At 41.5% G+C, this 14,931-nt stretch overlaps 1 protein-coding gene across 1 annotated transcript in view; it reads right to left on the bottom strand.

Annotated features, from left to right (window-relative positions):
* Window positions 1–9,048, bottom strand: part of Tmem185a (transmembrane protein 185A) — a 39,854-nt gene extending 30,806 nt beyond the window's left edge. The window contains exon 1 of the mRNA XM_071606869.1: window positions 8,899–9,048. Within this exon, the coding sequence (XP_071462970.1) occupies window positions 8,899–8,936 (38 nt within the window). The 5' untranslated portion in view covers window positions 8,937–9,048. The remainder of the gene's footprint in view (window positions 1–8,898) is intronic.
* Between the last annotated feature and the right edge of the window lie 5,883 nt (window positions 9,049–14,931).

Below are 14,931 nucleotides of genomic sequence, written 5' to 3'. Positions count from 1 at the left end.
TAGTATCTGTGCTGTATCATAATATGAAGGAAGGCATAACTAGCAAGATACAGCAAGTGTGTGAGCTTGGGTCTCTCTTCCTCTTCTTTTAAATTATTAATGCCATCATGGGAGTTCAAACCTCCTGATTTCATTGAATTCTTATTACCTCCCAAAAGCTCCACCTTCAAATACTATTAGCGTATGAATTTAGGGATTATGTTTCCAACACATGAATTTTTTTTTCTTTTTAATATCTAGAGTATACAAAGAACTCAAAAAATTAAACAATAAGATAACAAATAACCCAATCAACAAATGGGCCAAGGACCTGAACAGACACTTCTCAGAGGAGGACATACAATCAATCAACAAGTACATGAAAAAATGCTCACCATCTCTAGCAGTCAGAGAAATGCAAATCAAAACCACCCTAAGATACCATCTCACTCCAGTAAGATTGGCAGCCATTATGAAGCCAAAAAACAACAAGTGCTGGTGAGGATGTGGGGAAAAGGGTACACTTGTACATTGCTGGTGGGACTGCAAATTGGTGTGGCCAATTGGAAAGCAGTATGGAGATTCCTTGGAAAGCTGGGAATGGAACCACCATTTGACCCAGCTATTGCCCTTCTCGGACTATTCCCTGAAGACCTTAAAAGAGCATACTATAGGGATACTGATACATTGATGTTCATAGCAGCACAATTCACAATAGCTAGACTGTGGAACCAAACTAGATGCCCTTCAATAGATGAATGGATAAAAAAAAAATGTGGCATTTATACACAATGGAGTATTACTCTGCACTAAAAAATGACAAAATCATGGCATTTGCAGGGAAATGGATGGCACTAGAGCAGATTATGCTAAGTGAAGCTAGCCAATCCCTAAAAAACAAATGCCAAATGTCATCTTTGATATAAGGAGAGCAACTAAGAACAGAGTAGGGACGAAGAGCATGAGAAGAAGATTAACATTAAACAGGGTCGAGAGGAGGGAGGGAAAGAGAGAGAGAAGGGAAATTGCATGGTAAAGGAAGGAGACCCTCATTGTTATACAAAATTACACATAAGAGGATGTGAGGGGAAAGGGGAAAAAAAAACAAGGAGAGAAATGAATTACAGTAGATGGGGTAGAGAGAGAAGATGGGAGGGGAGGGGAGGGGGGATAGTAGAGGATAGGAAAGGCAGCAGAATACAACAGACACTAGTATGGCAATATGTAAATCAATGGATGTGTAACCGATGTGAATCTGCAATATGTATACGGGGTAAAAATGGGAGTTCATAATCTGCTTGAATCAAATGTATGAAATATGATATGTCAAGAGGTTTGTAATGTTTTGAACAACCAATAATAATAAAAAAAGTTAAGTCTAAACAAGAAATATGCTATCCTAGAAACCAGAGAAATGAAAAGCAGTATATAGGTGCTGTAAATTTGCAATAATATTCAGAAACTCATAGATTTGTTTGTTCACTGCCTTAAAGCAATTGGGAAATTGTTTTCTGAAAGTAAATTACTATTACTCTCAGTAAAACTTAGACTGTTTTCTGATATTGTGCATTAAAGAAGGGGACAGCATTTTATGTAATCCACAACTAATTTCCTCCATTTAGTGACAGGAGAAACCACAGAAAATATGTTTTCTAGTTATCCTGCTATCTCTAGTTTGGAACCACAAACAATCTTATTACTAAATGATGCAAATAAAGTACATATGATTAAAATTATTTAAATATATTATAGTGGTATTTTAAGGAAAAATCTATAGTAATGGCCATGCTGCTGAACCATTGTTGTTAGAAAGCATCCTAGGGAATGGGTAGTATAGATAAAGATAAACTAAGAGAAATCCTGTGGCATGTCCCTTCCCAGCTTGTGCCCATCAAGTTTACTCTTAGCACAGCACATTCTAGGAGATCAGAGGATAGAACATAATCACTTCCCCAACAGTGGGATGATCTGTGAAACAGATAAGGTCTATGGAGCAATGATTCTGGTTTGGCACCTGAATACCATCTTGTACCAGGCATTAAGCTGTCTCTGGACTAGAAATTCTCTGTGTGAGAATATAAAAAAATTATTCTAATTTGTTATATATGACAGAAGAATGCATTACAATTCATATTACATATATAGAGCACAACTTTTCATCTCTGGTTGTATACAAAGTATATTCACACCATTCATGTCTTCATACATGTACTTGGGGTAATGATGTCCATCTCATTCCATCATCTTTCCTAACCCCATGCCCCCTCCCTTACCCTCCTTCCCCTTTGCCCTATCTAAAATTTATCTAATCCTCCCATGTCCCTCCCAACCCCATTATGAATCAGCATCCTTAAGTCAGAGAAAACATTTGGCATTTGGTTTTTGGGGATTGGCTAACTTAGCATTATCTTCTCCAACTGCATCTATTTACCTACAAATGCCATGATTTTATTCTCTTTAATTGCTGAGTATTCCATTGTGTATATATGCTACATTTTCTTTATCCATTCATCTACTGAAGAGCATCTAGGTTGGTTCCACAGTTTAGCTATTGCCAACACATGAATTTTTGAAGTACACATTCAAACCATAGCAACACCTTTAAAACAGATTATTCCTAGGGTTAGGATAGTGGTACAGCACTTGCCTAACATGCACACTCCCTGGTTTCATTCCTCAGTAGAAAAAAATTCCTTTCTCATCTGAATCAGAAATTTTAGGGCATGATCACTAAAGTAGTGCCACATGGGCTGCACCAAAAAGCAGTATCCTCTCTAAAATTTATGCCGATCTTTCTGATCAGGCTTGAATTCCTTCTGTCAGCTTTGTGGTGGGAAAAAAAAGGAGGAAGAAAGAAGAAAGGGAATATACACAGCAAAAGGATGTTTTGAGTATGAAAGTTCTAGTATCTGTTTTCTACAAATCAAAAGAATGTAACTGGACTCTCTTCAGACACAAGAATTTTCTCTAGTGGAAGCTTCTGGCTTAACGGAAGCATGTATACATGCTTGCCTACTATTACATATTCTCTCTCACACACATACACACATACTCTCACTCACTCTGGATGTCACATACATGTCTATGGCATGAGGGAATGGCTACAATTGACCAACTGCTAATTGATATTCTCACAAAAACTTTAAAGGGGCTGAACTTCTTACATTGAGCAGTACTAAATTATCCAAGTTAAAAATCTTTTGGTGAAGATTTTAATTGGTTTTATTAAGATGAAAAGAATTTTAAGAGCACCTAATCAGTAGCTATAAGAAAGCACAAAATTCAAATAAAAACAAAGGAGGACTAGAAAGAGCCCAGGACATTGGGAAAATCTACACTCAGGTTCCTTAACTGCCATTTAATTTATCAGCAGTGTGTTCTTAGGTGAGTTAATCCCCTCTCCCAAGTCTGTCTCCTCATCTGATTGCTCCTATACTGATTCATTAATATGAAAGTCCTGAGCAAATTACACATTTTGCCTACTGTAGCACTAGTCATATAATGAAAGAAAAAAGTTCTGCCGTATTGATGCAACAATTTCATTTTTCCAGTAGGTCAGAGCTAGAGAGTATGAATTATAGTTATAAATCACCTATCTGCAAGGTTCAATTCAATGCTTTTAACTGGAATTTTAGACACCTTGTAAAGGTACAAATGATAACCAGGCAGAACAATCAGAAACCCCCAGTTCAATATTAGGAAATTTATCTCTTAGAGTCCTTGGAAACTAATTCTCCTCCAATCCACTCTCTCCTACAAGAATTTTCCAGTGATACATATCAAATCAAAATCCACTCATTCAACACATTTACTCAGTGTCTCAAAATCCTGGCCCTCAAAGAACTCACTGCTAAGAAAAAATATGTGTTAGTTAAAAAGTAATGGGAATAATATTTTCAAAACCAGAAATTATACATTATAAATGAGACTTGTCTCCTTTATCCAGCCTCCTTGGGAGGCAGAGCAATATGTCATTGCTCAAACTGTCTTTGAAGCTTTCCCCTTAGAAGCACCCTGAGAGTCTACAGTCTGTTCATTTGAATATCCTAAATGGTGCCAAATCTTCACCCAGAGTGGATTTGATTTTTTGGAAACTGCCAAAAGCCAGCCAGAACCAAGTTTAGTGAATACGATGTGTGATCAAACTAGGTGGAACTATTTTGGTTCAAAATGATATATGATTATAATGCAATAAGACAGCTTTTCTTATATGATTTGTAAAACTGACTCTAAAGGGAATTAGAGATGAGTAGCAAGTAGTATGAGCAATGGAAGGGGCACATATCCTTTTTGCTCCCCAGTAACTTCTTTGAATAATAATACTCATTTGGATATATAATCTTGAATATAAAGTTTGCTTTGATTAATCACTTATAACTCATAAATAGAAGGTTTCTTAGTATACTGGAACTAATGTGTCATGGGGGAAAAGGACTGTCACTAAACTAGAGAGAGAGCATGGCATGCAGGAAAGAGCACAGACATCAGAAGGAAACTCTCTTGGAATAGAATTACAACTTGGCCCCTTAATACCTTAATAACTTTAGGGAAGGCACAAACTCTCTAAGACTCTAAAATGAGCCTGCTAACTAAAACTCAATAAATCACAGCTATTGTTCATAAATTCAGTAAATTTAAGACAATTTTCTGACTATAGATGGCTTTATATGACAGAACAATAATCATTTGGGTGATGAGTAGTAAGCTCACTGACAATACTGACATTGCACTCATGCTGATGGATTAGGAACCTGCTTTTAAAATACAATTCATAGAGAATATCTGCAGTGACTGACACTATGTATTTTTATAATACGGGGCAGGTATTGTCTGTAGAACTCCCACCACAATGACCTTTCTAAACTGTCTGAACATTCTAGGCCCTCTCAAAGCCCCATGTCTTTGCATATTTTGTCCTTTCTAAGATACTATTCCTGTCCTCTGGTCTGATAAAACCCACAATCATCCTTCAAAATCTAGCTTAAAAGTCACTTTCACTGTGGAATATTCCCTGCCTGCTCTACACAGTGGCTCCACACTTTGTACTCCTGTGGCTTTTGGATCTTATCTCTGTAATGCCTTATACTTTGTTGATTTTTTAATTTCTTTCCATTTGTTTCTTTCACTAGTCTTGAGCACCGAAAGAGGGACTACATCCCATTTATTCTTGTACTTAAGGCACCTAGCACATCTTTTGGTACATGGTAGGAACTTGGGAGTTGCTCCATGTATTAATACTTTAATTAAACTTTGCAAACAACACTTAAAGACCTTTAGTGAACTATGCTATCAACAATTATATTCAGTTTTCCTGACTTTAAGTAAGGGATAGGAGGACTTTAGAAGATGCAGCACAGAGAAATTTCCAAACACTACTGACCTCAACATGTACTCTACACCCACACTACAGAACCCTCAGAGAGGCATTTCTCAGTTTTTTTTTTTTATAGTGTAGCACACATGAGAGATGCACAATATTTCCACCAGGAGCTTGCTGTGGACAACTTCAAAGGCCTAGCAGAGTTCTTATATTCTTCCATAGCTGCCTGGCTACCAGGGCTGAAGGGTCTTTTCTGAGCCAGCAACTCTCAAGGCCTCATGGTCTTGGCAGGGTACTCATTTAATTCCACCTAATCCCAGATCCCCAACCCTTGGGAATGTCCCAGAATCAGGGTTTGCCAATTTTGCAGTTCTATTAGCTTATTTATTCTAGGAATAGACCCCTAGCTACTAGGAAGTGTAGAACATTCAAAGGAAGGACTTCTTGGTGATCCAATGTGTCTCTTTCATCAAGTCTTAACCTGTGTAACTAAAAAGCAATTATGGGGGAAAAAAGTTCACAATCAACCATTTTGTGCCAGATGGAAATAGGCAGAGGGTCAGATGCAGCCCTACACAACTTAGTGTTAACACTTGTGAATAATTCTCTGCCATTGCAGTTTCCAGAGCAGTAGTTTCAGATTCACCAAGATCTACAAGGCAGGACACAGATCTGGAGCCACAGCCCATGTCTTGGAAACTACCAAACCATGCTAGTAAATAATGTTGTGAAACATACATAATCTGCAAAGAAAGGCAGCCACATTCTGCTTTAGTTTCAAGGTCTTTCCCATGTCTCCTATGGAATAGCTAAACTCTGAAGGCAGGAAGAGGGTAATAGGAAAGAGAATCAGGCCACAGGCCCACCAGGAAAACAGTGATTGAAACAGCAGCTCTAGATAGCTCTTATAGGCTCAGGAGAGTTATTCACTCGTTTAATCTACAAATATTGGTTCAATAATTATATCAAGGTATAATAATGGTAGAGTAATGACCTTGGCCCCACAGAGCTTATAGTAGAAGAGAGTAGTAGCAATCAAATAGCACAGAAATGCAAGAGCACAAGTAATTGTCATGATGAAGGAATGTGGTAAACTACAAAGATTGTTCAAACAGGCAGCAGTGGCCCTGGTTGGGAAGTTAAGAAGTCTATCCTCAGCAAGAACCAAGTGACCAGAGATCTGAAGGATAAATAGCAATTAACTAGATCACGAGGAGAGGGAAATATTCCTGATGAAGAAAACTGTGTGTGTGTCAAGGTCCTGGGATAGGAGGGAGAGATTAAATTGGCTCAGAATTAGAGGCAGGGAACAAAGCAGCAGCATCAAGATCTAAGGATCCAGCAAAAGGCATATTCCTGTCTACATCCTCAGTTTGCTCTCTAATTGTCTGGAACTAAAGAAAGATGTTAGAAACGAGGTATGCCCACAATACATGCTTAAAAAGAAATAACTTGCCAATATTACTTGGCCCATGTCTTACTGAAATTTCTGTAAGGTAATACTACTATTTCCTGTTAACAACACTGACTTTCAGGAAAATAGTGCAGTAAAAAAGACCTTTAAACTTTTCAGAGGAAAAAAAAGAAACTTTTCAGGCAGAGATGCATTTTAATTCAGGTAGAATTAAGGTACTGATAAAAGTTGAAGATTAACATAAATCTCTTTAGTTAGAGTATTTCATGATAATTCCCAGATATTAGTATTTTGAGAAAAAAAAAAAAACAAAGCTAAAGGAAAAATGGTTACGGGTGTTTTCAGTGTAGCACTGTTTTGCTTTGGCAACTGTATTAGCCTTTTAGATCACTTGAGGCAGTTCCTTGTGATTTCTGGATTATCTGTCACATTGGGAACAAGCCTTGGAACTTTCTATTTGTAAAGCACTTTGCAATCAATCATTAATCTAGCCTCACTATCCTACTTAGAGATTATACACATTCTACAGATTAAACAGACAGATAAGTGGGTTGCCCAAGGACAAAAAACAATTCGGCTTTTACTTATCTCTCTTATCACCCTCTCCAAACAATGAAGACACACAAAACATGTCCAACCCCAGCACCATTCCCGTTTCCCTGCACACCAATCCCTACTCCTAGAAGAAGCCAAGTGAAGGGACTGCAGTTAGTTTTGTTATGTATTATAAATATGTTCCTCTATGTGCAGTGCCTTCATGACCAACAACGATAATGACTACACTGTGATAGGGACAGTGGCACTCAAGATCAGAATATGAACTCATAGAATAAGAGTGCCTAAGAAGTCATGATGGTTTATGGCTTTAAATTTCACCATCCCTAAGGAGACTGCACCGCCATCATACAGAAATACTCTCCCAAGACTTCCTTTCATCCCCAACAAGCAAGCAAGATAATAGTTTCCACTGGGCTCTCACAGTTCAGTACTGCACAGTACAAAGTTGCCTGTTTACGAGGTGTGTCCACAAAACACACTTAAAAACAAAATGGGGTTCCCTCCTTCACCCCCAAGTTGGGACAGCCCAGCATTCAAAGTACAGAGCAGAGGAACTAGCACACAAATGGTTTATTAAGTGCATGGCTTCCCACTTGCAAATAGGAAACATCTGTGAAGTATCCACAGAGCAGCGGAATTAAGAGATCAGTTAGGCCAACCCCTTGCGTTATAAATGAGTCAAAGAAGTGCAAAGAATCACCAGGTTACATATGGCCTGGTCTCCAATATAGGACTTTTGGTTCAGTTTAGTTCTACAGACATTTCATATGTGTCTACTATGTTCCAGGGGTAGAAGGTGCTGGGGGAAAGGAGGAAAGCAGGAGCTAGTCTCTGCTTCAGCGAACACACAGCCTGGGGGAGGGAACAGAGAGTTACCGAACAGTTGGACAAGTGCAAGGACAGACACTTGATTCCTTTGCCAGTGTTTTCTCCACACTGTCCACTGGGTGATCCCCATCTGGGGAATAAGGACAGCAAAATGTACTTCCTGCAAACAAACTTATAGGGAAGACTGATGAGAAAACGCGTATGGAAAATCAGGCTCGCCCCCAAAGGCATTATGTAAGGTATTGCCATACCCTGATACGGACTCCAAGGATTCAATCATGTTTCAGCTATCGAATAAACAAAGCATCAAACAAACAAGGGATGGGTATAAATCCAAGAAAAACCTCAAGGGCTGACAAGAACTGAAGGAAACAGCTGTGGTTGGGGTGTAGGGGTGCTGGGTCAAGTGAGATGGCCCTGGCACAGAGAATGGAGGGCAGGCGGTGGGTTGGGAGAACATGGAACCGAGAAAGGGACGTTGGGTTACCAATAAGGGAAGGCAAGAGGAGAAAAATGGGGTTCCTTTGGTGAGGACAGGGATCGGGCCGGACGCCTTGGGCCGTGGTCGGGTGGTTCTAGTTGGCACTGGAGGAGAAGCGGGAAGATGGGTGCTGAGGCCCACTGCTTTCCCAGAGAGCCGCTGGCACCTGCAGGGACCCTCTGGCAGTCTCCCAGGTCTTCGGGATGCAGCATCACAGCTGCCGCGCCTACCAGAAGCCCAAGCCTCAGCCTGCCCCCAAGCCCCCGGCGCGGACTCCCGGAGGCGCCGGCGCCGCCACCACCGCCACCGCCGCCTCACCTCGGGTTGAAGTCCTGGAAGAGGCCCCTCAGGTTCATGGCGAAGAACTACACCGCGGAGTCCTCCTCTCCCCCCTCCCCCCGCACAGCGCAGCCTGCGCGTTACAGCGGATACATGGTGCCAACGCCAGCCGCGTCCCCGCCGCCGCCCTGAGAAACCTGAGCCACCGCCCCCCACCCCTCCTTCCGGGCTTCCGTATGGCGGCTGCGCATGCGCCCGAGCCCCGCCCTGAGTTCCCGGCGTCTGGGCGGCCCCCAGTCCTTCGTCCCCAAGCAGCCAATGGAACCGACTGCGGGTTCTGGAGGTTGGAGTAGAAGTGGCCCCGAGGGAAGGGGCGGAGAAACGCATGGGAATGCTGATTGGGTGGAGGCCTGCGGAGGGCGAGCGCACCGTCCAGGAGTTGTGCGGTGAGGTCTTCCTAGAGACCTGTCCCCTAGGCCTTTGCAGCCTTCTGGAGATTTCCCCCAGTGACTACTCAGCCCGCATGGCGGGGAGCTAGGAGCAACTAGTAAGACTTTGCATTTTGACAATCCTATCCCAGGCTTCACCTGTCAGATCTGTCAGTGAATCCACAGTACGAATATCAACTTCCTTTCCAAGCCCCAGGATAGTGCATCAAGATATGCTGGCTGTCTCAAATTCATGTTACCTAGTACCAAAGAAATCTCCCCTCCCTGATGGTGTCTTCCCTTCCTGAATTCCTTCTCTCCATTGGCAGCAGGCCTATTCAGGGAATGCCCAAACTGGAAATGTGCAACTCATCCTCACTTTCCTAACCTACTTCAGGTACTCCTTGGCTCCCTCTTAGACTTTGTGGTCACCTCGGAACTGGCCTCATCCTCCACTCCCAGTCATCCTACTTAAAAGTGCCAGTTTCATCTTTCTTGGGGAAGTCAACTTTTATCCTCAGTTTTTCTCCTCTGCAAAAAGGAAATAATAAAACTGTCTTTCACAGCTTGTTGGGAAAATTGAATGAAAGCATGTATTACACACTGCCTAGTACATGTTAGGTGCTTAAAGAATGTTGTTGCAAGTTGGTACTGCCAAGCTCAGAGATTTTTTTTTTTTTTTTTTTTTTTTTACTCCAAAAGCAGGACAACCTCATAGCAGGTTTCCTAGTCTAAGGTCTTAATTTCTGGTCAATTTAAGAGTTTTTCATGAGCACAGCAAAACCTTAAACATTAGTATCATTATGGATAATCGTCCTGCTTTGTCACAATAGCAGAGTTTCATGAATGGCAATTTTATACTGGTTACCCCCAGGGCAAGCTTGGGAGCATCACGATTGTAAGAGTCATACTTTGCCATGATGTATCAGCTTTCTTCTGAGAACTTGAAAACATTTCACAAGTGATAATTAGGCTTCCCCACAACCACTGGGAAATGGATATTATCATATGAGCTGGTTTTAACGATGAGTAACCTGGATCAAGCATTCAACTGTGGAAGCATAAGCACCCTGTCCCAGATATTTTGATCCAGCTCCTATACCCATCCTTCAAATGGTGTCTGGTGTCTAGCCCTGAGGAGGATCCCAGTGAACACTGAAATACAGAAGGGGAACTAAAGCACAGGGAGATTTGTATAACATGCCCTGGGCCACCTAGCTCGTGGAGATGGAGGAGCAAAGATACAACTTGAGTCCTGACAGACCTGTAGGCCATACTACTGGAAAGGGGTACCTGACAGAGACCAGAGTGACAGAACCATCTTAAGTAACAGCAGGCACCAAGAGGGAGATGGCCTGTCAGTTTAGAAATGTGAATAAGAGGCATCATGGCTCTCAAGACCTTGCTGCTCAGAATGCAGATGCTAGTTTTGTTGAGGTCCCAAGGACTCCTAGAGCTGAACCATTGCTCTGCAGATCCAAAATTCAATTCTGGCATTTTCCTGAAGAGATGATTAGGCCATGGGGTTTATCTAGCCTGAATAACAGAGAACCAACACATAGACCAATGGTCAATGTATTGTTTTTCAAGCAAAATTGACAAGGGAAGTATATGAACCTGTGAAGACACACAGAAAGAAGTGGACTCTCCCATGGCCTCCAGTCCTCAGTCTCCAAGAGGTGGATGACCATAACTGCCTCAAATACAACAAAGGACCAACACTGTACTCTGCCAGTCTCTCATGGAAAGAAAACCCAGAAATTTCCAGTGTCTTCTCTCCAGCAAGTGCAAAATATCCTTCTGCTAATATGCTGCCTACCTCAGATCCTTACTTTGCTGTTCCACTCTGGAAGGGGGCTCAAAGATTTACCAGCTTGCGTGGATTAGACCATAAATGACCTTGACAGAGTGAAGACCCTGGGCCATATGCTGATGATACCCACATCATTTTCTTTTCCAATCAACATTTGGCTTTTCTTTGATTTTTATTTCCCTTGACTTTTCACCATATTCCAGGATCATATTCTAAGAGGCTCCACACATTCTCCACCCAAGGACAAGAAATGACTCTGGATTGAATTAAAAAGAAACGTGTCCCCCAATAAGCCAGAAAGTATATCCATTTGGCTTTAGGATAGACACATATTAAAATGTTCTAGATGCATCAGTGCATATCCAGACCATGGTTCTAAAGATTATCTTGTATTTATGTCACTCTTCTGATAAGTTGGTGTTTGTCCAGTCCAATACTCACATTCACCAATGGATCATCTGTAAGAGTTTTTCTTTTTCTTTTGTGGCACTAGGGATTGAAACCAGGGCCTAGGGTTTGCTAGGCAAGTACTCTACCGCTGATCTACATCCCCATTCCTGGGAAGATTGACTTCTGAAGAGCAGAGCCCTGGAGGAAAGAATCCTGGTGCATTCCAACTCTCAGGATTAGGGGTACTGGGTTAGAGGAAGAAAGTGACTATGGCCCAGCTCTCCACATGATTAGGGCTTCCCCCATGAGCAATAAAATGGAGAAACTGTGGAATTAGAAAACTTGCAGTCAACACCAGTTTCACCACTGCTGGAGTGGGGGAAAAAACAGAGCTGGCATACAATCCTCCTGGGTGTGCAACTGTACCTTAGTCTTACCAAGAACTACTTCCTCAAGGAAGCTTCTCTTGGAACTTGCATTGATGACAGAGAAGGAAAGGATGATGGTGCAAAGGCCCCAGTGGTGTTCCCATCACTGTGTTTGGTCCTGGGAGAAGGTAGAAGATAACTTCCCACTGAAGGAAACAGGGGACATTTCCTGTTGGAAGGCATGGTAGAGAGACTGTGCCTGGGCCTGCAGAACCCCACGGTATTCCTATCCTTCCCCTCTGAAGCTCTTCTGCTGACAGAGGTTCCAGGAAAGCCTTCCAGGCAGAGGAGGAGGCTCCTGGGTTCCACTTATCCAGTGATCTGTGCTTCAAAGCCCGTGTCAGATGCACGTGACCAGGCACATGGGGAAGTCAGAAGGGAATGTGCCTGCCAGAGGTCACCAAACAGCTACCCATGCAACTCTCTTGTTCTTGTCCTCATTTTTCTCTCATTTCTGAGTCTACACTCTGTGTATCTTTCCCACTTTGTCTTCATTGGCTTTCTGACTTTCCTCTGGAATCCCCTGCCCTAACTCAGATACCTTCTTCCCTTGCCTTCCCCTAAAACATGCTTTCTGTGGGGGCAGCCTATAACCTTTAGTCCTTTGGTTTCCCTCACCCAACAAGTGTTTTCAGAAGTATCTACTTTGTACCAAGCACTGTGAGGCACTGGGAACACACAGATGAATAATCAAAACACATCATTGTGTGCCTGATAAGCTTCCCGAATTGGGAATCACTGAGCTGAACCTGAAAGGACAAATAAGATTTGGAGCTGGGAAGTGAGAAAAGGAAATTCCAGGCAGAGGCAACAACACTTTTAAAGGCACAGAAGTCAGTGAATGGAGGCAAGTGGACCTTTCTGGGGATAATCTCCATCTCCCCTGGATCAGAGGATGAGATCTTTTGTCTAGACTGAGCAGTACTTGCCCAATGGCAACCACATGGTCAGGGGCATTTGATTGTGCCCCAGACTCTAGTCACAGGTCTGAACAGCTCCCAAATGGCCTAATGAAAATTTCTCTGGAATCTCTGAAACACCCTTCTTTTAGGGAGGTCCTCTAGTCTGGGCTCTAAGAGCTTATTACAAAACTATTTTCCTTGGACTTGTAAGACAGTTCTTTTTTTTTTCTAGATTAATGATAAAATTATTTAAGGATCAAGATTTGATGAAATGAGAGAGAAATTCAAAATTTACATAACTGTTGCTTCAACAGTTAAGTACATCCTCTTATTTTCTTTTTTTAAAATTTTTATTTATTTATTTTTTTAGTCATACATGACAGTAGAATGCATTTTTTTAAAATTTTTTTAGATGTTGATGGACCTTTATTTTATTCATTTATTTATATGTGGTGCGGAGGATCAAACCCAGTGCCTCACACATGCTAGGCAAGTGCTCTACCACTGAGCTACAACCCCAGCCCCAGTAGAATGCATTTTGATATATAATACATACATGGAATGTACAAACATCAATCATATTGTCTATTCTATTCTGCTGCCCTTCCTATCCTCCCTACTCCTTCCCTCCTCTCCCATCCTTTCTCTCTATCCAATCTAATGTGACACACTTCTTTTTTTTCTTTTTCTCATTACAACATCATATATATATTCTGTATAACAATGAGGTTCTCCTTTGATCTTCTGTGCAACTCCCCTTCTCACTCTTTTTCCCTCCCACCTCTCTTCCCTATTTAGTGGTAGTCTTCTTCTCATGATCTTCCTCCCTATCCCATTTTGAGTCACCCCCCTTATATCAGAGAAGACATTCGGCATTTGTTTTTTAGGGATTGGCTAACTTCACTTAGCAAAATCTGCTCTAATGTCATCCATTTGCCTGCAAATGCCATGATTTTATTATTTTTTAGTGCTGAGTAATATTCCATTGTGTATAAATGCCACATTTTTTAAATCCATTCATCTATTGAAGGGCATCTAGGTTGGTTCCACATTCTAGCTATTGTGAATTGTGCTGCTATAAACATTGATGTGGCTGTGTCACTGTAGTATGCTCTTCTTAGGTCTTTTGGGTATAGTCCGAGAAGGGGAATAGCTGGGTCAAATGGTGGTTCCATTCCCAGCTTGCCAAGGAATCTCCATACTGCTTTCCAAATTGGCTGCACCAATTTGCAGTCCCATAAGACAGTTCTTAACCAAAGCCTTGCTAGACAAACACAAGCTCATAGGCATTAGCACATAGGTAGATTGTTTGGTTACAGTTTCCATTCTATCCATGCAGGGATCCTGTAGTCTCCTAAACTATTTTTCTCTCCAACCTCTCAAGCAGCCCTATATGCCTCCCCCTGACCCCTACATAGACATGCATGTCCTCTTCCAGGTTTCTGTGCCTTGAAGACCCGTCTCAGGTGGTCTCAGCTCTGCCACCTCCCTTCATCCCTGGAACTTGGCACACAACAGATGCTCATGGGGTATTGTGAAATGAATTTGTACCCCGTGTCTTCTGGAACAATTACCCTTTCTTCCTAAGTCCCTGGTGGCTTACAGGCCTTATCTGTAGGCACCCACATTCCCATTTTCCTACCAGATAATTTTCTGGTCATTGACACACTGAGGTTTTTTGATCTTATTATAGAACAACTTATACTATGTTTGCACCATTCTAAGATGTGGTGTAATCCATACATTTTATAACAATCTTCAAAGGAAAAAGGCAACTGTGTAAATTAATGCACATGTGAATTGTCAGATACATACTGATTTTGAAATACTAAAATCTAAGGAAGGAGGTGCATCTTAGATGTTAAGTAATAACATTTCCTTTGTGTTGGCCACCTACTTTGGGTAAACTTGGATAATATTTTCTATGGGTTGAATTGTGACCTCCAAAAAAGATATATTGAACCCCTAATCTCTAATACCTGTGGAGGTGACTGTATTTGGGAATAGAGGCTTTGTAGGTATAATCAAGTTAAGATGAGGTAATTAGAGGAAGTCCTTATCCAATATGATGATGTCTTTATGAAAAAACGGAAATTTGGAAATAGGCACAT

The sequence above is a fragment of the Marmota flaviventris genome, chromosome X (genome assembly GCF_047511675.1).
Source record: "Marmota flaviventris isolate mMarFla1 chromosome X, mMarFla1.hap1, whole genome shotgun sequence".
NCBI classification, from domain to species: Eukaryota; Metazoa; Chordata; class Mammalia; order Rodentia; family Sciuridae; genus Marmota; species Marmota flaviventris.
The sequence above is the reverse complement of the archived record's forward strand: the minus strand, read 5'-3'. Positions and strand labels throughout refer to the sequence as shown.